This window comes from Berghia stephanieae, chromosome 1 (genome assembly GCF_034508935.2).
Source record: "Berghia stephanieae isolate SIO BIC M18660-M18661 chromosome 1, UCSD_Bste_1.3, whole genome shotgun sequence".
NCBI classification, from domain to species: Eukaryota; Metazoa; Mollusca; class Gastropoda; order Nudibranchia; family Aeolidiidae; genus Berghia; species Berghia stephanieae.
Window position 1 is genome coordinate 117,515,292 of NC_088360.1, and position 23,178 is coordinate 117,538,469.

At 33.6% G+C, this 23,178-nt stretch overlaps 2 protein-coding genes across 4 annotated transcripts in view; one reads left to right on the forward strand and one right to left on the reverse strand.

Annotated features, from left to right (window-relative positions):
• The window catches only part of LOC144962873 (BRISC and BRCA1-A complex member 1-like), a 38,912-nt gene that overhangs the window by 10,117 nt on the left and 5,617 nt on the right, over positions 1-23,178 (forward strand). Inside the window, exons 2-7 of one of the 2 annotated variants that reach the window (XM_078896233.1) lie at positions 738-796; positions 1,876-1,996; positions 2,268-2,377; positions 3,081-3,204; positions 6,058-6,144; positions 6,934-11,021. In XM_078896233.1, coding sequence (XP_078752359.1) covers positions 738-796; positions 1,876-1,996; positions 2,268-2,377; positions 3,081-3,204; positions 6,058-6,144; positions 6,934-7,137 — 705 coding nt within the window. In that variant the 3' untranslated portion in view covers positions 7,138-11,021. Of the gene's footprint in view, positions 1-737; positions 797-1,875; positions 1,997-2,267; positions 2,378-3,080; positions 3,205-6,057; positions 6,145-6,933; positions 11,022-23,178 lie in introns of those variants that run through there. The other variant, XM_078896234.1, reaches the window with a different exon arrangement.
• LOC144962875 (leptin receptor gene-related protein-like) overlaps positions 17,139-23,178 on the reverse strand; it is an 8,376-nt gene continuing 2,336 nt past the window's right edge. Inside the window, exons 3-5 of one of the 2 annotated variants that reach the window (XM_078896236.1) lie at positions 23,107-23,178; positions 21,772-21,802; positions 17,139-18,651 (exon numbers count right to left, since the gene is read on the reverse strand). The exon at positions 23,107-23,178 is cut by the window's right edge and continues 38 nt beyond it. In XM_078896236.1, coding sequence (XP_078752362.1) covers position 21,802; positions 23,107-23,178 — 73 coding nt within the window. In that variant the 3' untranslated portion in view covers positions 17,139-18,651; positions 21,772-21,801. Of the gene's footprint in view, positions 18,652-21,771; positions 21,803-23,102 lie in introns of those variants that run through there. The other variant, XM_078896235.1, reaches the window with a different exon arrangement.

A 23,178-nucleotide genomic window follows, 5' to 3' on the forward strand; every position in this document is an offset into this window, starting at 1 on the left:
ATCCAGAATTGCACAATTCATTAGAACCACAGGTCAAGTGTGATTCTCAAAAGCCTTGAAATCACTGGAACAGTAACCAGTTAATGATAATGAATTGGCCTGTCTTAACCTTTTTTTAAGACAACCTGGGACAATAATAACTAAACAATTCTATAGGAATTAACATGGTCACTTTCAATTCAATTCCAAATTTCTTTATTGTTGGAATATGATGCATTTTACTCAACGTTCATATTGTCGGAATATGATGCACATTACTCAAGGTACATATGAGTAATAGTAAATAAAAGTTAAGGATGAATTTTTAAAAATATTAGATCTCTCTGGTCCTTTTTCGACATAGGTAAACAAAACAAAACATCAACAATAGTAACGACAATACGTACACACAGCAACATTTGCAAAATCCTGCAACCAGAGATGATTTCTTCTAAAAAAATATTTATCAAAGGACTGGAACTGGTCAACCCAAAAAGTCATAAGATTTTTAGAAATTGACTCATAGCAAAGTTGCCTTTAGCATCCTTATTGGATTACAATTGTTTCATCAGAATTTTTTTGGTAGACTTTTTGATGTACAGTATGATTCTTCTTTTTTCTTTTATTTTTCAACTAATCATCCTGATCCAGACCAATCAGGATATCTGTCTATAGATGCAAAAATTAGATAAAATACCATGCATTACTATGATGTATCATGACAGTAACTTTTTCTGAAACTCAAATTTCTGTCATAGATTATCTGCTTGGATTTAAATGAAGAAATGGAAACCACATGTTTTCGCTCTCGAGCTGGGTAAGTATAGATAGTATGCAGATGACGTCACTCAGGCCTTTGTTATTGTTTTTGCCATCCGCGTTTGTGAGTTGTTCTCACTAAACTGTATTAACCAGACTATAAAAGTTCATGGTTACACAGAGTTTGTGTGTTGGTCCGTTATACTTCCGGATGGCAATGTTGTGAACTCCTTGGCCAAGCGCATTCTATCTATATATTCTTTCAGAGTAGAATTTGAAATATTTAAAGGGTAGTGATATTTAACTTCTCTAATGGATATGGTTTGATTATATAACCAATAAGACAACTTCTATTCATTAATCAAAATGTAATTGATTTGTCAATGATTAGTAAGGTCTTGTTTTTTTCTTAATGAACATTTTCAAGTTACGGGGAATCCATAGCTGAGGTAAAGTAAAACATAAAGCTATCTTAGGTGGAAGCATTCAGTCATTGCTCAGGCACCAAAAGTATTACAGTCAGTGCTTTTTTCTTCAACTTAGCAGCAGTTTGTGTGGACATCATGATTCATTTTTGTATACATGCACGTGATCAGCATTCAGAGGCAACAATAATTGGTTGATAGTGCAGTATCTTATAACTAAGATATGTTCCTTTGGTGTGGAGCATTCTCCAACTGGTCGACTACCATGGCATTCACTCGCACCATCACGGTCAACAGCTTTTAAATTCTTGTGCTATGCAAAGCACCAAGTAAGTTAGGTTTTGTCGTTTTGCTTTTCCTGATCTATGGAAAACGTCCACGTCAACTGTCCCGGATGAGATTGGATATCATTGATCGACTGATCAAGTGTTTTCATTAGCTATGGCTACAGGATATCATGGGTTGGAAAGTAAACGTTTTCATTGGACACGAAATTTTGCCCTAACTATTGATTTGAAGTTGGCAATTAATTACCACCATATCAACATCACTACACATGGGTTTTTACTCAAATCCTAAGTTATTTTATTATAGAGAGATGTTGCCAAAATAGATGTGATAATTGGGCTGCACTGTTTATTGTAGAGAAGATGAATTTTCTTTGATCGGAATTTTATTTGCTTTGTTTTAATTTGTTGTTTTTTTCTTTCAGAGACAAATATTCGAGCTTAGACCTTGCAAAACGAGCCATAAAAATGTTTGTAATGCACAAGAGTCAAATAAATCCTGATCATGAATTTGCTTTCATTATATTCCATGAGGAATCAACAATGGTAGGTTGAGAATACATTGATTAATTAGTCAGTAATTATTAATTTATTTTTTTTTGATAAGATATAAACCACCATTATTTTTTTTAGCATGCCATTTACTTTCTTAAAACTAAATGTTGTAATTATTTCTATTTTAAATCTTCATAGATATTTTACTGAGACACGGAATGATCCCAGGAGAATGAACTTTCTCATTTCTTTAATGCTTTGAACCAATAAAAGTTTGTATGATTGCTCTCATATTATTTTCTTACTTCCTTTCATTTGAAAGATTCAGAATTTCTCACCAAAGCCCGAGGACATCCTTCAAACCCTTGATGATACTGAAATAATGACTCAGAAATCGGGATCATTGGATGTTGACCTTTTGTTTCAGACAATGTAAATATATTTTCACAACTTAGCTATTTTATTCAATAGGTTATCGGCCTAATGTAACACTTGTTGTCTTCTTTTGCATTCAGTTTTATTTCTTACGGTTTGCAAAGAGCATCCTATATTTATTTCTCATTCATTTTTTGGGGTCGTTTCTTTGCATTCAAATTATGATTTCTCATTATCATTAAATATACATTATAACTTGCCATAGCTGAATATTGTTTACAACTACCCTGCAAAATGAAAAATAATGAATTACTTTCTGTAATTCTCATTATTATTATTATTATTGTTATTATTATTATTATTATTATTATTATTATTATTATTATTATTATTATTATTATTATTATTATTATTATTATATACCCATTGATGCCGAAAGTTGCACTTACACACAACATTATGCTATGCCAGACCGCTGGACATTTTTAGAATAATTTTTTAACAACAATTTTCTTATTGTTAATGTCAGGCATATCTCCTAATGCTCTCTATTCCATTGACAATAAAATAATCTGTCTGTGCCTTTAGATTTGGTAATCTGCCCTGCAATGTCTTACAAAACTTTATGAATCATTCTTATACAGTTATTCAGTACTCATAGTATATTTCATCAATCACATGGGAGAGCTTGTTGAAAAATATATGCAATAACATCAAACTTTACAATTTTTTGTATTTTTATTTTTATTTTCAACCACAGTGAAGAAAACGTCCAACTTCCCCAGCTATCTGAAAACCCCCAGATCATCCCCCCACCATATGTTATACGTTTGCTTCTGGTCTATGGACGGTCACAAAGTGTTCCTATTGGTCTGGGAAAACAGGTATGATCAACTAACTATAAATGTTTCTTGGTTATAATTCGTTTAAATTCGTCCACTGTGTCTAAATTTTGTATAACTTGATATCAAAGCCAAAAGCACCTACAGTTCAGCCCTCATACACCAATACCACATACATTGACATCCCACAAATGGGCCTTTTCACTTTTTAGCAAATGGGGTGGTGAATATTTAATGATATTTATTTATCGCTATTGGTTTACAATGAGAATGAGAATGATTGGTTCAGGTTTCCTCTTTATCAAGTGATATTAAAACAATTATGTTGGAATGTACAATAGATATAAGGAATGGAATAAAAAGTTATTATGTTCCTAATTTTTGTGGAAATCGTTTATTGCTTGTTAAAAAAATAGACAGACAAAAATGTTTACATCAGTTTGCCTCTGGCTTTTATTTGATCTGATTAGGTATCATTATTTGTCAAACAATTGTGAACAATGTAAGTTTATTGATTATTAAAAATAAATGTTGATGAATAGTTATATCTACAGAAAGAAATCTGTTCTAAATATATCATTGATACATGTTTAAACAGTCAGCTTCATTTCAGCATGAAATTTCCAAATTTGTTCCAGATGTCAGCAATTCCGAGGCTTTGCTGCAATTGACAACTCTTTTGATATCCTAATATAAAAGTATTGTATTATTATATATAAGGGAAATGAAATGCATTTTTCAATTATTATATTTTGAAAAGAACAATGCACATGTAATCCGTACAAAGTGGTCTTTCAGAGTCATAAGGAGTTTATCCTCATTTCTATAGTGTTAGCAGACAATAGCAGTAGCTTGTAACCCTTTGGATAGGCTGCTAGAACCACTTTGATGAGGGTATGGGTGGGGGGGGGGGGGAGGAGCAGGGGTCAGTTGGTAGATCTCTTGTTTCACAGCAAAGGGACTAGCATTGATTCATGTCGTGTGGTTGAAGCCACTTTGCGAAACAACGCCTTTGAAGACTCATTAATTTTTTTAAAACTCACTGTTCCTTCTGTAAAAAACAGTAGCTATAATACTAGGCTCTAAGTTTTATATGGATGATAATCCACCAGACAAATGTCCAATGTAAACAGGAATCACTCATGTTGTCCAAGTGAGCAAATTGGTGGCTAATTAACTTGCTCAGGGAAAACAAATGAAGTGCTCGAATGGGTCATACCTTAATCACATATAATGTAAAGGTTAACGATTTTATTTTTATAAATTTTTGTTGTTGTTTATTAGATCAGTTTTAGATATCATTGTGCAGAAAAGACAAACCATTGTAAGACCTATTTCATAATCAAACAATAAAATGGATAAAATACAGTGGAACCTCCCGATTACGACACCTCCGAATAACGACAACCTCCTGATAACGACATTGACCCGTGGTCCCGATTTTTTTTCTATTTAAGATCAGTAAAAATAACCTCCAAATAACGACGCACTTTTTGATAAAACCTCCGAATAACGACAACATTTTGGCGATTTCGGCAGTTTTCATAGATATCTGATACTAAAAATACCGAGTATGAGTACTCAAAAGTTTATAAAAACGATTCATGCTTGAACCAATGAGAATGCAGCTTTTTTCTGACGAATCTTGGCTGATATGCATTAATAAAAACCAAGGTATAAATGTAAGTGTAAGCAAGTAAACACAAAATCATGGAAAATGTGATATTATGTGGTGATAGAAGTAGTAGTAGTCGTAGTAGTAGTAGTAGTCGTAGTAGTAGTAGTAGTAGTAGTAGTAGTAGTAGTAGTAGTAGTAGTAGTAGTAGTAGTAGTAGTAGTAATAATAATAATAATAATAATAATAATAATAATAATAGTAGTAGTAATAGTGGTAGTAGTAGTAGTAGTAGTAGCAGTAGTAGTAGTAGTAGTAGTAGTAGTAGTAGTAGTGTTTTTGTGGGAGGAGGAGGAGGAATTTTGTTTGTTTTAAAGAGTTTTACAGCGCCTGTGACACATCTATGTCATATCAGCGCCAGTAAAAAGGAAGAAAATTGGATAGTAAAAAACATTCTATATTTACAATTGAAATGACATAAGAAAAAGTAAGACAAAGGGGAATGGTTTAAATAGGGAACAGATGTAGATTCCAGGAGCACACTATCAGTGTACTCAGTTCAAATCACCTAAAAGTCTCATCCAGACACACGCACAAGAACCCTCTAAGAGGAATACACTACAATGTTTTGTTTGTTTTGTCAATGTTAATAAAACCTGATCCCGCGGGCCTTACCACGCCCACTTTGTCCGCCATCTTGGAAACCTCTAAATAACGACACCTCCGGATAACGACATAAAAACTCGGTCCCGTGGCATGTCGTTATCGGGAGGTTCCACTGTAGATTAAAACAAAGAAACAAAATCATATTCACATTGCGGTCTCAAAACTAGAAGTAGAATTAACCACTTTAATCGTAGAATAAAAATCACTTCCTATATCAGATAAGCTGTTCCCTGGTACTGTACACTATGATGACTGGCTTTAAAGTCAAGCACACTTATATTGATTGCACTTAAAATGAATTGGTAGAAATATGAAAGCATGTCCTCACCACATTTTCTCCCTTGTTATTTCAGTGGAATAAAGAACCACTAATATAATGATCTATTTAATTATTTATTTTTTTTGTCTGGATCTTTATAACAATGTCCCACTATATTTTTAATTGGTGGAGGAAATTTGAGTCATAAATTTTTCTTCTAAAGTAGCTAGGCTATATTCATTTTTAGCTCAGTCTTCAAAGTGTTTTCATGCCGAAGCTGCCTAGAATTTACACCATTTCTGTTTGTAAAAAAATGCTGCATAAATTTATACATTTTTTATTATTTGTTTTTAAGGCTCAACGAAGATTAGAAGCATCTCCTTGCTTTTTTACTGATGTACTCTACATTCATCAGCCTGTATCAGAGGAAAATTCATGTGAGGTAATCTTCTAAGTTTGATCTTTAAAAAAAAAAAAAAGAAAAGAAAAAAAATGAATTACAAGCCGTGAGAATAGTATTTCTTTAGTCAGATTGTGTTTGATATCCCATGTGGGTTGGGAAGGCTATTTGTGGTATCTTCTATCTACTATACCTTTTCTACGTACCTTGCATTCATGTTCTAGATTTAGGCCATTTATATTGTGATATAGGGAAACCGTGCACAGAAAACTAAAACTGAGATTATTACTTACTTTAACTTTATGATTCTTCCTGCAAATTTGACCCTTTAATCGAAGTTTCTATCTTATTTCATTTTTTATAAATTACCATTTTTGTTAAATAGAACTATCAATCCTAGGAACTCTGAAATTCTGAGTTTAAGTTATTCATTACATGGTTAATCAAATAAGTAATGAAAATAATTGAAATAAACATGTTTGCTGTTTGCTGTTCAACATATATTTTCAGAATTAAAGGAAAACAAATCTATGCTCAGATTGGTGAAAAAATTTTAATTTCCAATGAATGACCAAAATTGAACTTGGAGATCACTTATATCAAAAGTTGTACCGGTTTTCCTAAATATCTCCACACATGCGATTGAATAGGCCATGCCTTGCATTTTTTTTTGTTGGCAAAGAGACTGATAAGTGTATTTTTTCAAGATAGTATGTTTTTGTTTGAATGTCTGTGATGTTGCCATATAAATGTATTCCCATTGGTGGAAATCCTTTATATGTGTCTGGTCTTATAAGTTTTCTCACTTTTGTTGTAATTCTTTTTTTTCAGGATATTTTCAATAGATTATGTGAACTTGATCCCATTGGTTTGTCATATATTTTGGAAGCTTCAAAATACACACCTATATTCAATAGTGCTGCTAAGCTTTTGGCACATCCACTTCAGCGTCCCATCCAAGATAAAGCAAGTTATAAGATTGGATCTTTACCTACAGTTCAAGATATTGATGAGAGAGCAATTGCAAATTACTGAATAATTGCATTTAATGAACAAAACCGCTTTGTTTGCAGTCACTTCTACAATTCTAAACTGTAACTTTTTTCGGTTCAAACATTATCTGGTTTATTTTATCATTTTAAGTCAATGTACCCTAAGAGTGACTGCTCTCTGTAACCTCTTGAAAAGTAAAATGCTCATCATATCATAAAATCATTATTGCTATCATTACCAGCAATATTATCAACACCATTTATGCATTAAGTCATCATTGAATGGGCGATGATTGAGCCCTCTTGGGGTGAGCCAACATTTGCAGCTAAGGAATTCTAAATATGTTATCAGTCCACATCCTTCTTCTGGACCGGAATGAGACTATTTTATTGGTTGTAAGGTGGTCACATATGCTTAAAAGTATTTTTTCATAGTATAGGAGATTATTTTTTTCTATTGTCTATTGTTTAAGTATATGTATTACTAAGACCTGAGTGCTTTCCTTTTCACTGGAATCGTGTGTCTTGTCTGGGTGAGAATTTTAGGTGGTTCTAGATAAGATAGATTACTCTTATCTGTTTGATATAGTTTCTGGTAATACTTTTTTGGTCCTTGTCCTTGTGATATCACACAATTTTAATCTATAATCTTTTATTACCCCATCATCTTTAGTTTTGTCGGCACTCATTGACAATGTCACAAGTATTGTGTAACTCCTAAAAATGAAAACAAAACACTAGTGTGTGTGTGTGAGTGCATCTGTGTGTGTGTGTGTGTGTGCACTATGCGAGTAATTTACAAAAGATCTTTTCTTCTTACAAAAATTCCCAAATTGGTGGCAATGTTAAATGCTGTATTGAAATTGGGACTTTATGGCTAATGGTGTACTGCTAGAGCAGATTACTTTTTGTAGATTGATAGAAATGTGTGGGGCAGAGCCAATAATTGACTTACCATAGACCTGCATGCAAATCGTTTTTACCCTTGATTAAGGTATGGGTAAGTTAAATATGAATAACGTGTTTAAAGTGCCAGACAAAGCAAGAAAGAAAAATACAAGAAAAAAAAACCATCCCAAAAAATCAGTCTACCTCGACTGAGGATTGAACCTCAGACCTCTGATTACCAGTCAGGCTACCATTACACCACAGTCACAGAGGATCCCAATAGTGGGGACAATTTTAATACCTATATTCTTCACAAGGCTAGGCGTTTTACGCTGTGAACGCTTGCTTGCATCAAACAACACATACATTGAACACAAGAGGACGAGGACGAAAATATTTAAGTTGCTCCATTTTCTTTATTTTTTTTAGCTACCATATTTTTCATTATCGTAACATAGCAAATCTTGGTATCATTGGAATCGTCTAAATCGAAACTGAACATTACTGTTATTTTCGTTTCTATCCATCACTGTTTTAAAATTTCATTAAAGATAAAGATTAATGAACAAAATATGTGTCTAGAGCGGTTTCGTCCCCTACTGTCCACTAAGAAGAGCTTTGTCACGCCTTCTGATTCAGTGCCAATCTTTCTGTTTTATTTTTCCTTCCTGCTCAGCCTTCTTTTTCTGCCTTCCTATTAGCAGCTAATGTTTAAGGACAAACTGTTTAGCAACTAGTTACACATCTAGGTGCAGGAAATGAAAACTAAACAACATAAAACAGTGTTAACATCCATTTTAAAACATTTTAAGGTGGTTGATCCGTAAGGGAATGGACCTGTTAAAAAGCCCCAACCGACCTCTTTTCGGAGCCCAATGGAGATTCCCAAAAAAATTGACAATTGTAATGCCTAAATCAGATTCCAGGAGGCAAAGCCACTAGTTTTATTTCTACTGTCAACGGCATTACACTCGGCTTATTTGTAAATAATTGTGGATGATGTGCAACCCGTAAGACAAAAAAGGATTACTGCCGGAATTGGCTGTAATTTTGCCACAATGTTTGATAGATGTATTTTATCACATTACAAAGAGATTTTAAAATTACCTTTTTTAGTTTTTGAGTTAGAACAATTTTCTCTGTAATTATCCTCTAAATTCAGAGATCTTGATATAGCCTAATAATGGGACACTTTGAGGCTGAATATGTAAAAGTATGATAAAGTAACTCAAAATCAGCTTTTGTAAGGTGTTAGAGGATGTTCTGACTCTCTATATTATCTTGTGCGTTGATGAAGCATTTCAGAAATTCCATGGAACAGGCCTTTCAAATTGCTGTGCAGCTTGTAGCACTGGCTTTTTCGTCTCAAAAGCCAATATGAACTGTTTAAACATGGGAAGGATTGTGATGACTGCTTTTGCTAAAACTAAAATTCAATTTCTCTCCTCTTGTTAAGTTAAGCATATTTGTGCAGGTCCTCTGTTTTCTATTCTTATTTTGTTATTTAGTTAATTCACTCTCAAGAGAAGAACATGAAAAGACAATGTTTTCATGTCAGACGATCCATGATAGTGGCTTTTATTCTGAGTAGCATACTTGATTACACATGACGGTACGATACAAACATATATAGTACTGGGCTGTGATTATATGACAGCATTGTCATGTTTTTTTAAATGCAACCTTCTCATGATGAGACGATGTGCTGTCCTCCTGTTGCCACCACTTTATGCTTCATGTAAATTGACACAACTTCGTCTTTTTACACATCCTTATCTCTCTCCCAAGCCAAGAATAATAAAGCAAAGTCATGGGGTCCAACAGTTCATCAAAGATTTGAGCAGTACCTAATAAAGACAATCACCTATGACTAACTCTTTCTTTTGGTTGCTTGACGGTTAAACTTAAAAATTTTGCATATGCTGGCAAAGTCTTCCCTTACTTCCTTACTTACTTATCCGAACCAGTGACCACCTGAGCTCTAGCCCTTCGGTCTTGTGCCATGACGTAGAAGTTAGATGTCTTTTGTAGTTGTTCCAGGTGAAGGCAAAGTCTTCCCTAATATCAGGGCTAAACACAAAATCCCTGATAATGTTATCAAGCAAACGTGCTAGGCGATTATCCAGGTCTAGTTGTGATGAAAATTCCTCTGTGATGTGTATTTGATGGCACATGTCTCCGTCAAGTTGAATAAAATGAGGCAAATCTAAGTCTTGCCTCATAAACCATTGTTCGTACCTCTCGTGTAAGCTGCAGAATCGAACAAAGAAGAAATCAAGCTCTGCAGTGAAATTCCATCCTCCTTCAGTCTTCCAATGACTGCAGCATGCACAGTGGAGGCATTCAAAACAAGTTCGACTGACAAAGATGTGTTACACTTTCACCTAATTTTGAATCATAATGGCAGACCAGAATATTCAGAATGCGTTTTTTGTTGTTTTTGGGATTTTGAGGTTGTCTTTCATCAAGGTTAATAGAGAATGATACTGTCCTTAACTTGCTAACAATTCTTTTTCTTGTCACTTCATGAACTCCAGCTGTAACTTGTCCCAGTTTGCTAGCACTGTACATTGTTCATACATTCCAAAATCCAATTTTAGTCTTTGCTTTTACAGCAACGGAGATACTCTCATCTTCATGTCAGTAGCTTTCTTCCGGCTTTCACAACTGCCATTCATACGAGCCTCTTCCGATGGCTGTGAGGTCCAGTGTTAACCTGGAAGTTCATTTTATTTTCCTTCATGACTGTTTCTTTAACACTGATTTTTCTCTAGGATGGGATTGTTAGCCCTATGCCAAACCCCCCGGCTTGGAGGACCAGGATTTATTTTGGAGATTCACTCCTAGGCTTGTTGCTCCCCCGAGCTAAAGAGCCATGCCCACCATTGGTTTTATTTTGAAGTGTTCTTCTCCTAGGCTGGTTGCTCTCCCAAGCAATAGAGTCCTTCTTACCCTGGTATTGGATTATAAACAAAAAAGTGAATAAAATTATGATACAACCCAGAGCTCCTATCGCTCTATATCTTGAAAAAAAAAAAATATTTTAAATTAATATCAAGGATAATAAGAATGAAGATATTGCTGATATTTATTCACAATAGAAACAGACAATCATCAATCAACAGACATTTAGACATGACCTGATTTCTACTCTGAACTATCTTGTGCTTTTCTTATATTTATATAACTGCTAAACTGGTTAGTTACTGTTTCGTTGTTTTTAAGGATTATTTTTTGTCTTATACTTGACTCATTAATAATGAATTAATAACACTAACAGTACAGCAAACGTAGCCAGCAAGTAAAGCTTCATCTAATCTGATAGATGTTTTTTTGTAAAATTTACTTTGTGGTTTAGACAAATTCTTTATCAAGATGGTCTAACTCTTTTTTTTTCAAAATCATAGTGAAATATTAATTTTTATTAAGCTGCATATGCCTTTAAAAATAATTTTGATGCCCTACTTTTGATTGTAGGAGGACAAAAAGTCCTAAATTTCTCAAAATTTTAACAAGACATAAAATAGGATAAGAAAGCTTAGTTTTTGCTCTTTAAAATGATAACAAATCCATTCAGATGGATTGGAAAACAATGTCTTACGGATAAAATAGAAATGTAGTCATAACATTTTAAACTCAATTCACAGCTTCATATTTCCAATGGTTGATAAGCATCAGCAGACTGGCTGTTTATACAATCTACTTTACCAATTAAAGACTTTTTGATATTCTGCCCCCCCCCCCCCCCCCCATCCTTTCACAAATCTTTATTTGTCAAATATCACTGATCCCCCGTCCTCCCTTATTTTTCAGGAATAACAATCGTACAATTTCATTTTCATTACAATCCATGAACAGTGAGCAGTGTATAAAACATAAGATCTGGTTAAAAATAGTTCTTACCTGTGTTTGCTGTGTTGATATTGTGAGATTCCGTCACATTGGTAACATGGGAATTTGGAATGAATTGAGTTTCCACTCTCTCAAGACCTGGAAAACAGCTGGCAATGAATGAGTTGTTTTTATCAAATTAATTTTTCTTTTGTGTTGCTCAATTTGAGAATATTTCTTTATGAAAGATTTTCCTTTGCCACCGTAATCCAAACGTTGCTGGCAATAAATACAAAATATAGCACCCGGTTGAGATAGCTTCCTTACATGCTCAAAAATTATACATGTGTATAAAATCATTATTGCAGTCTCTCTTTTCCAAGCAAGTCTGTTTGAACTTAAGATTTTGAATACCAATCCCCACTGACTTCAGATCTGATGAATGGTCTAAGAATTGTTCAGGCATGATGACAGATAAACAAATGTGAAAGAGTAATGGATTCAAATTAGCAGTGAAAAATCCAGAAATTTGAGAGAGCAAGTAAAATTCAAATGTAGCTGCAATCACTTGAACAAACAAAAGTGACTTGAATGACGGGTGATAATGAAAGTAACAAACTGCACATGCTCGATTACATTGAAACACTACAGTAGAACTCGGAAATAGCGAGTTCGACGGGTCCACTCCTGATTACTCGCTATTTCCGAGTTCTCGCTATTCCCGAGTTGCCAGGAAAGGTCACTCGGCCGTACAAAAATATTGAAAGACAATGTGTGTGTGTGTGTTTGTGCGTGTGTGCCGCGCGTGCGTGCAAATGACTGTGTGTGGATAAAGTGGGGTGGGGGCGGGGTTGAACACGGCCTTCGTTAACTACGTAATGATGGCCACGGGTTGAAGTTGATCCACCCCTTCCATTTCCATCAAGATTTCGTGTATGTGTGTGTGAGTGCGAGTGTTTGTATGCACTAGGCATGTTTGATGAGGTAAGCAAGCGCATCAGCACTCAATCACTGAAAATGATGGTTCCACGCTCCCCTGTCTGGCTGATCGTGTCGTTCGTTAACGAATGCTACTTGCTGACCGATGCTGCTAAGTGTTGACATCTTGGCTGCCAGTGCTTACCTCGCGTGTCGCGTGGCACCACATTGGGTGAATAATTGACCCCCACCCCCAATACGCACACACGCACACAAACACACACACACCCAAATGTGTTTCCCCTACTATGTACTACTACAGACTAGGCTACTACTACTATGTAATGTTACTCGTAACGAAAAATACAAAAAGGAAAGAAGCTAGGCTAAAAATATTTAAATAGCCCTTGTCTGTTGTTTTGCTTTACTTCTTTCGAAGTCCTAGGCTGGGGCAGGAAATGCTCGTTATTTCCGAGTTGACCTCTTTTTCATACTCGCTACTTTCATGCTAATTTTATTGACTCAAATAAGAGAAAAAAACGGGGATTTAGATTTTACTCGCTATTTCCGAGTTCTCGCTATTTCCGAGTACGTTACTTTCATGTTCTACTGTACTTGTTTTTCTGACCGTGGAAAGTTGCTGTCATATCGGAGACTAGTGAAGTTTCCCAATGAGCTGAATGTGCTGAAAATATTGTTGGCAGCCCGAGACTTGATTGTCAGTACTTGATTGCTAACCACTGGTTGAGTGGCTTGATGTCACTGACAATCTGATGGGTTTGTAGTAAAAACTAAGTGATCCAGGAGGTCACAACGATTGTGATTGTCAGGTCTATTATCATTGTTCCACTGGCTGGCCCTTGTCCCATTTTAATAGCTAGCTGTATATATCAATGTTAATTAGAAACATCTAAATGTCGACTCATATAGACCATTTTTGTTTTATAAACCAGGGTAGGAAAATTCTACTTAATTTTGTTAATCCTTAAGACCAGGGTATTTTTGGAGTAGAGAATGTATCTAATGTTCTTATGCAGGTCTCAATATTGGTGTTATATTGGCGTTGTCATTTGTATAAAAAATACCATACTGTACAGCCTACTTATACTTATAATGAACAATCATTTTTTATTGCTAATTGGTAAAAAACATTATTTAAGAATGATCTGTCAATGTTATTATTGAATTATGATTGTCCGATTTTTCAGGTTAACAGGAGGGGGCAATAAGTCTTATAATTATGGAAGTTAAGAGGTGCATGTGTATGTGTGTTTTCCTTTTGTTTTGTTTTGTTTTTTGGGAGGGGGGGGGGGGGGGGGGAGGGATTACCGTGGAGAAAACCATTATTAAAAATATGCAGAAAAGCAAAGTGGGGCTGGAGGTGACAAAAATATGTGGGTAAGGGTGGTTGTCTGAAGTAAAGAATTATTTACATAACAAACTTTTTGCTTTGACTTGTTTTGCTTTTTCGGCTATATATCATTTTGTATAAAAGCTCATAAGGTTATAAATTAAATGCTCTATTATAAAATAACATGACTTAAACATGTTTATATGTGATAAATTGCTTAGTAGATAAAATGGAATCCTCAACACCCCACAAATATCACTGATCCTTGGATTCTTAAGCTGCAATCTAAATTAAAAATAGAAAGACATTATTCATTAATCATTCATCAAAATTAGACCTTAATTCATTTTTAACGCTCCCTATCAACAGTATTTCTAAACCCATTTAGGGTATAAGTGCTTTTTGTGATAAAAGTGATGTGGTACCACATTTGAATAATTCTATGTATTAAAAAAAAATTGTCATGCGTTAGATTTGACATCTTTCAATATAATTATATACCTATCCCTTCTTGTGAGAATTAAATTTGAGGAAGTGATAGGAATCGTATTTTATTGTATGCAATCTCCATGCAGTCTATTAAACGTAATAATAGGTAAATCATCATCATTATGTTGTTGTTATCATTATTACTAATTAATAAAAATTATTTTTATTGTTACAAGTTGATATGTTGTAGTGGTTAGATTCTAGCACTCCGAATTCCAGGACACTCTGCTCTGCAATGCAGCATGCTGGATCTGGGTGATCACATTTTTTCTATATAATAAGTTGTTATAACTACACGCTTGGTAGTACGTATTACAGCACATTATTTCCACACGTAGTCACTTAGTGGCATTTAAAAAAAATTCCAATTGGTTCTATTAATTAATACAGCGTAATTTTTTTTTAATGTCAAGCGACTCAGTCACAAGACTTCTAGACATCTAGACATCTTCAACACATTAATATGAGTGAGGTTGGTTAAGTTGGGTGGAATAAACACGCTCGGTACCAGTCCAGTACGTGCCAGCGGTTTGTGGTCTTGTGTCATCACAAAAGATGTCTACGATTTGTGGTGTTGGGCTAATGTGAGGCATGCTCATCAATGGTGCCTTTATGTGTGTTTGTGTGCATATATGCATTCTGTTTTATTCATAACTCAAAAAGAATTAAGAATGAACTGGCCCAAAGTTCCCAAAATACAGTTCACTCCGCTTAAGCGCACATCGGATAATTGCACACTCTGCTTATACACTACACCAGTGCTGATGGTGACAAAAAGTGAAAAAGGAGGAAAATGTTGAATGATCGCCTTTAAGCCCCATTTTTACTGCACTAAACCCCACTTTTAGAGCAATCGAGATGATAGACTATCATTGATACTCTAGCTAACTTCTGGAGAGTGGGAAACTGCACCGGTGTGTTCCATCACACATCAACTCTCTCATTGCTAGCACATTGTTTCAAGAAAATGTAATTTTTAAAAGGAGGAAATTCCTCCTCTGGACTCCAAAATCGCGGATCCGTGGAAAACCATCAGCACTGCACTACACATTCCAGAAAAACAGAATTTTTTCTACATGATCGCTCTGCTTAGTCAGAGAGGAAGGTATTACACGAAAGCTGGTGCTTAGATGCTAATTTAGCTTCTCCGCTTAATCACACTCTCTGCCTCAACAACACACTAACCCGAAGTCCTGAGGGTGTGTGGTGATTAAGTGGAGTCGTGTTTTGTTTTTTTCTTTTTTGTTTTTGATTGTTTTGTTTCTTTTTTTTTTTTGGGGGGGGGTCTTTTTTTTCTTTTCTTTTTCATGTTTTATCGGCAACAAAATGTGACATTATTTCTTGTAAGAATAGTAATAGTAATTGTGAAGCATTGGCATCATGTTTTTCACCAACACAACATGTGTCGACCTTTCCATCTCAAAAGACCTTGAATTGATGCCAGTTCAGTTGCCTTTTGCTAGATATATCTATGACTATGATGAGCAGTCTAAAACTATGTCACTTCCTAGACTAAGGCAAAGGTTTCCCCCAAGAACAGAGAAAAATGCATTCGTTATACTCACAGCATAAAAAAACATATTATTTTAAAATAACAAAACAAAGACACAAGGACGGGACAAAATATTGGATTGAAGAGACAGCAAAGGTGGCTCAATATTTCCGTATACCCTAATGAATTTTATTTTTTTGGTTTTGTTTTTAAGGGTTTTTACAGCGCTTGCAACACAATTATGTCATATCAGCGCCATTAAAAAGGAGTAAAATTGGATAGTAAAAACATTCTATATGTATAATTAAAATGACTTGAGGAAAAAGTAAGACAAAGGGGATCCGGGAACTGATGTAGATTCGAAGAGCACACTATCAGTGTACTTAGTTTGAGATCACCTCAAAGTCTCACCCATACACCAGCACAAGATCCCACTAAGAGGAATACACTCAAATGTTTACAAATCATGTGTTAAAAATTAAAACATAAAAAAGTACATAACAGAGAGATGATTTACAAAGGAAAAAAATAACATCTCCCAAAACTATAACTATACATTCGACTGTTTCCCTCCCATTTCTCAGCCAAGAAATCCGGCCAGGGTCAGGACAAAACCAAGTAATCTCATTCCAAGACAAAGACAGAAAACATACAGGAGGATAGAAGACGCGCTAGTACCTCCCTGCCCACTATGGGAGGTCGGGAACCCCACCCAGGTACCCTAAAGATATCATCACTACAAAAACAAATAATGTCAGGAAAGAAACCCTCCTTATTAAATCAACATAATGCACATGATGGTATACAAACTGTATTTTATTGAAAGGAAATGTTTTTCAAAACATTCAAAATATTTTAGCACAGGCAGTTTACAATGTTATATATCATACAGAAATACCCACTTAGGCGGAACAGAAATGTTTAAAACGAAGATAATATAATAGCGCAAGAAAAATACACAAACATTTTGATTTTTTTTTTCTCTCTTTTTGAAATATATCTTTTACAAGGATTGTAAATAATCATTTCCATGAACAGAAACTGATTAACTGAATAATCCCACTATTAGAAAGCAATATAAAATAGAAGACTGGCATGACCAACAGTCATTTTGTGGAGCTTGCTATTGCTAAAAAAAATTGAAAAACATTGATTTGAAGTTTTCATCTCAAAATCTTGTGAATTGATTTAATAATAAGAAGAAATATGTCAGTGCATGACATAATCAGTCGGAAGGCGAAAATTATGGATTGGCATTTTTGTTTTTTTTTCATTTTCTGAAATAGCATGGTCCCCAGAGCATTTTAATCTTTATTCGGGTAAATCGGGTGATTTTTCATGAAGTTATCGTAAGATGTATGACAAAGGTATCCAGCAACTTTTCTCAAATTTCATACTTTTTCATCTTGAATAGCTGTAAAAAAATATTCATAAGTGAAATTAAGCTTTGATATTTCCCGAAGATGTACAAAAAGGGTTGATTTAATCATTTATGACAAGAACTCATTTTTGATCAAAATTGACCTAACTAAACTTGGCAATATCTGAATTCAAACCTTTTCACAATCCGAGTGATTGTGTCATTCACAGTAAGAAATTAAATAAGAACAACAAAAAAATGTTTGTTTTTAAGGGTTTTATGGCGCTTGCAACACATTTAGGTCATATCAGCGACAGCAAAAAGGAAGAGAATTAGATAGAAAAGACATTCTTGATGTACAATTAAAAGGGTTTGAAGAAAAAGAAAGACAAAGGGGAATTGGTACAAATAGGGAACAGATTTAGATTCCAGGAGCACACTATCAGTGTACTTAGTTTGAGATCACCTTAAAGTCTCAACGAGACACCAGCACAGGTCCCCACTAAGAGGAATACACTCAAATGTTTACAAATCGTGTTAAAAATAAAAAATAACAGTACATAACAGATGATTTACAAGGAAAAAAATATCATCTCCCAAACTATAACTATAACTAACATTCGACTGTTTCCCTCCCAGCCAAGGACTCCGCCAGGGTCAGAACAAAACCAAGTAATCTCATTTCAAGACAAAGACAGAAAGCAATTGGAAAACAGACACAGAGTGACAGAAGAGATAGTAAGCCTACCTCCCTGTCCACTATGGGGAGGTCAGGATCCCCACCCAGAACAAACAATCAAAAAAGAACTGCATATTTGATGCAAGTGCAACTCAAATATAATATTGGTGGGATCGACTCAAGATCATTTGTAATATATTTACAATGGACACTTTATTAATAAAGGGAAAAAATTTCAACGCTTCTCATTCTATTATCCTTTACATGATAGATACATGAATTCCAATTTCAAGTAAAAAAATGAGTCCAAGAACTACAAAAACAGTGATTTAAAAAAGCAGACATTTTTCTCTTGCAAACATTTTTTATGTGATAATAAAAGTACAGGAAACGAGATTTTCTGAATGGAAGAAAATGTTTTAAAGTACCAGTAATGGCTATTGAATCATTAAAAAGAACAAAAAGAAAATGAGGATTGTAAATAGCAAATCGTTTTCATTGATACTTTTTACATTGATCCATCCTGCATCCCATTAGTAGTGGCCGACTCTGTAATAATAATGATTTTAAAAAACAACTTTAATTAATACATTACAGACAAAAGTGACTGTAATAATAATGATTCAAAAATTACTATTGCTATATTTTATATAATTGGTACGGCATTTAAAAGATTGCCCTTTAATTTATACAGATTTAATCGGTATATTATGCATATTTTTAGAAGATCAATTTTATCCTTATTAGGATTTTATCTTCCTGATAGGATTTTTCGAACAAATATTACAGATAAATTGAAAATCCTGTAAATTTACTCAAAAATTGACCTTTCTCCAAATTAAATCAGAATACACTTATTCTAAGGCATAAGAAAGTGGTTGAAACAGATTTTCATTCATTAATATATTAATTTATGCTTGTCTGGATTCTTAAATGTTTTAAATTCAACATCTTATCGTATCTCCTCAGAATTAATTATTCAAATTCTATTTTCAATTTGCATTAAATCTTAAAATAGATTTTCATAGGTAAGCTCATGAAATTCGAACACTGCTTTGTAATTAAGCAAGTTCTTTCCTATTGACAAGTTATCAATTCACGAAAAATTATTAGTTGCAGCAATGTTTTGATTCAAATTTCATAACACTAACAGGGCATATTGGATAGTATGGTGGCAGTATAACTCACAGTCTGACCATTATTTTAACAGTCCCTCCTCTTCAAGTAAGCAATTAGCGAAGATGGGGAGTTTCACTAAATTGTTTTTCTTTCCCATGCAAAGCATAAAAAATGAGAGGAATATACATGCATGATGCTCAGGCAATAAATAAAAGCAAGGAAAACATGATCTCTTTGCGCAGCAATTAGAGCCATGTGGAATATACCTTTTGAATGGCAGTGACAAGAAAGCCCGACAATTTTTCATTACCATAATTATAGTAATAGTTAAATCCTGTCAAATGAAATATAATTTTAATTACATCTTTTATGTTTGTATAATAATGTACAAGGGAAGAAAAGCTGGGTACCAATATCAATAAGCAAAACATATTAAGAAATAAAATATATTATTACCTGAAGTTATTGCATTCTGAATGGTCAAACTGTCCACACCCCCCCCCCTCTCTCTCTCTCTCTCTCTCTCTCTCTCTCTCTCTCTCTCTCTCTCTCTCTCTCTCTCTCTCTCTCTCTCTCTCTCTCTCTCATGGAAATCCATACTCCCTTGCCCTCTCTGACCCCCTGTTTTGTTTTTGTTTTTTTTTTTGGCATCAGACAAGTTTTGTTTTAAAGTTAAAGTTGAATATTTTTACATACCAGACCAAATTTTTCTCCAGATTTTTTTTTTTTTTGGGTCAAATTTTTATCCATTTTTATTTTTTCAGTCTGAAATTTTTTGTAGCTGGATTTTTGTCCGTCGACAATTTGAAAAAAAAATTAACCAGAAAGCCAGAAAATTCTAAAAAGCCAGATTTCCAGAGAAAAAGGGCATCCCTGCTTTGCTAACAAATTTAAAGCATCTTCCTTTTCTTGGTAATCATAATTAACCCAATATCACAAACCTTATAGTATTTAATGACAACCTTGAAGTCAGGAAAATGTCCTTTCTATATATAAAATGAAGAAGTTAATGATAAAATTGCCCATAAACATCCGTGTCTTAAAGCCGATATTCCATATTATTAAATCTGTTGTAATGTTAACGGAGCATTGTGATACTAGAATCAAATTGTGTCATTCTTTGTAAACATTACTATTTGATGCATTAAATAACATAACATTTTTAAAAATAAGTAAATAAAATTCTCTTTATTCACCACAAAAGGAAAGCATTGCCCAAGGTTGCTTTCAAACAGAGACAAGAATGATCAAGATGCCACAAATTGAGCAATAGGAGTTGAGTTTCTTGCTGATGGGAATAAGAGATGCCTAAAGCGGGGCTCAAATCTGGGTCTTCAATTAGTGTAGTAGTACCTTATCCACTAACACCCTAAAAACGATTAAGTGGTCTTTCCTAACTACTTGTTGTTCAACAGGCATTTGAAAAGAAAAAGGTATAAAAGAAATGTATTATCTGCTTTCTTTTTGAAGATTATGAGTTAACTAACTTAAGAACTCTTTTTGTATATAATACAATACAAACAGGAGAAAAAAATATTTGCATTTTAATTATAAATGTAGAGATTCGTATTTTGCAAAAATGTTTCAGAATTTGTTGGGGGGTGGGAGAGGTTCAGCATTTAAGAAGATTAATATCTGATCATCTCTTAAAATGAAACAATTAAAGGTAGGTACTATGCTTGAATATTTAATGTACACATTAAGTCTCACAGCCATACAATTCGCCTGTGCTATAAACAATAACTAGTCGTGCAAATAAAAGTAAGATTTGAAAAAAAGGAAAGATAAATTTTGACCACATCCACCAAATATTCATGTATTGCACGTTATATTAAGAAGAAAGGCTTAGCATTAGCAAGTGGGCATATCTCCTTCATATTTATTTTTCCTTGTTTGTAATCAGAAAAAGCAATAAACCGTTAAAAGGTGGTCGATATCTGACAGTAGGTATCCCAAACTACTGCTGTTCACTGGTGAATGTTTCTTCACAAATCACAAAAAAACGAGGTCTCTTTGAACAGTCTCGTGGGGCTTTGTAATTTAATTTTTGCTATTTGTATAATGAAAATTTAGTTTGGTGACACTGACAGCAAATGAATGGACACTAATGTGTCATGACAAAAGCCAATGTAGGCATACAACCAATCTCTTTACTTTCGAAATAAGATTGCAAGAAGAAAGAAAAAAATAAGCAGCATTTTTGTCCAAAATGTCACTGATATGCAATGCAATTCTCTGACAAAGGATTAACTTAAAACAATTTGATAAATGTGAATAAAATTGGAGACACTTCATAAAAATAAATTTCAATTAGCATGCGCCTAACAAGAATCAAATTGCTGATGATTATATAGTAGCATAGCAAATATTCTCAATCACCAATCAATTATGTTAGTATCATTCAAAGTTAAAGATGCTATCCAAGTGCAAAATGTTTTTAAAAATTTATATTGTATGAGCAACCCAATCATATTATGCTATTTGCAGGTTTTAATGATAAGAGCTTTTAAATAGTCAAGGGCAAGCCTAAGGGCATAATGTTTACTCTACCTTTTATGAACAATAGACGAATAAAAGAAATCTGGGTGGAAGAAAAGAAGAAAAAAAAAAATACTACCCAGTCGTATACTTAAAAACATGGTTAAGAAAATTCTCTGTTTATGAGATACTTTGTGAATTTGGTGTATCAGGAATCATGGATATTATAAAACACATCAAGTTTAATAGGTTGGATAGACATAATACTCAAACATGAAAAAAAAGAGCAATGAGTAACAGTGAAAAATATTCATAACAAGGCAGTTAATGTTGATGGAGATATTCCTTTACTTTTAATAATTTGGGTGTTTACTTAAGGTCAAAATGTAAAATCATTCAACTGTTATTGGGGTTTTTTTGGGGGGTTTTTTTTGTTGGTTTGATTACTTGCTTTTTGTTATTTATTTTTTTAATGCTATATGATCGGCTTGAATATGACCAAATAGTAATGATATCAGAACATACTGATTTTATGTATAAATAAACTAAAGCTTTATAACAAAGGGTAACTCAGCTTTCAAATAAGTTGTCAATGGTAGAATAAATGACTACTGGTGCAAGAAATAATAAAATTCAAAGATAACGATATGTCTCTCAATCTCGTTACTTACATTAATTTTAAAAGAAAATGTCTTTGTCATAAGAGATTTTTTAAAATAAATTTTGGACTGATAAAAAGTACTTGAGTAGTAAGAACCTTTGTCAAAGCTAATTTACGAAATGAAAGTCTAGGAATGTGCAGTAAATATTTGTATTCCCAATGTAAAATATTGAACTCTTAAAACAAAACAAAAATTGTCTACATTGAATTTTTTTTTCTTTCTCTATTTTTTTTAAGAGTACCATGTTGGATATGCAAAAATGACCTATTTACATAAATTTTAAAAACACACGTTAATATCGAGTAAATGCCATGCAGCCGGAACCATAGCAATGGCATACATAAGACAAAATAAAAAAATAAATCTGTGTTAGAAAGAAATAGAAATCTATTCTCTATTCCTTTACGTTAGTAATGCATCAAGTCAAGAGACGAGTAAAAAGTATAATATGAGGCTAATTATGAATACTTATGATATTTTTGCAATTTCAAAATACTTTTATTTTAAAATCAAAATGAATACCATTACATAACGATCACTTTACTCCAACCTCAAGTTATAATTACTGGATCTAACCCTAAACTGGGAGAAAACCAAGGACAACAAACATTCCATGTTAAGTAAAATCTGAAGGGAGCTTTTTAATTCTCGTTTTGTTTAGTTTTTCCTTTTTCTTGTTTTCATTTATCATGATTTTGTTTTTGAGATTCTATATAAATTATGTATAGATGAAACTTTGGTCTACCACATATTGTAATCAAGATCTTCATCTGCAAAAACTTTGAAATATCCCAATATTGTTAGGAAAACAACAATA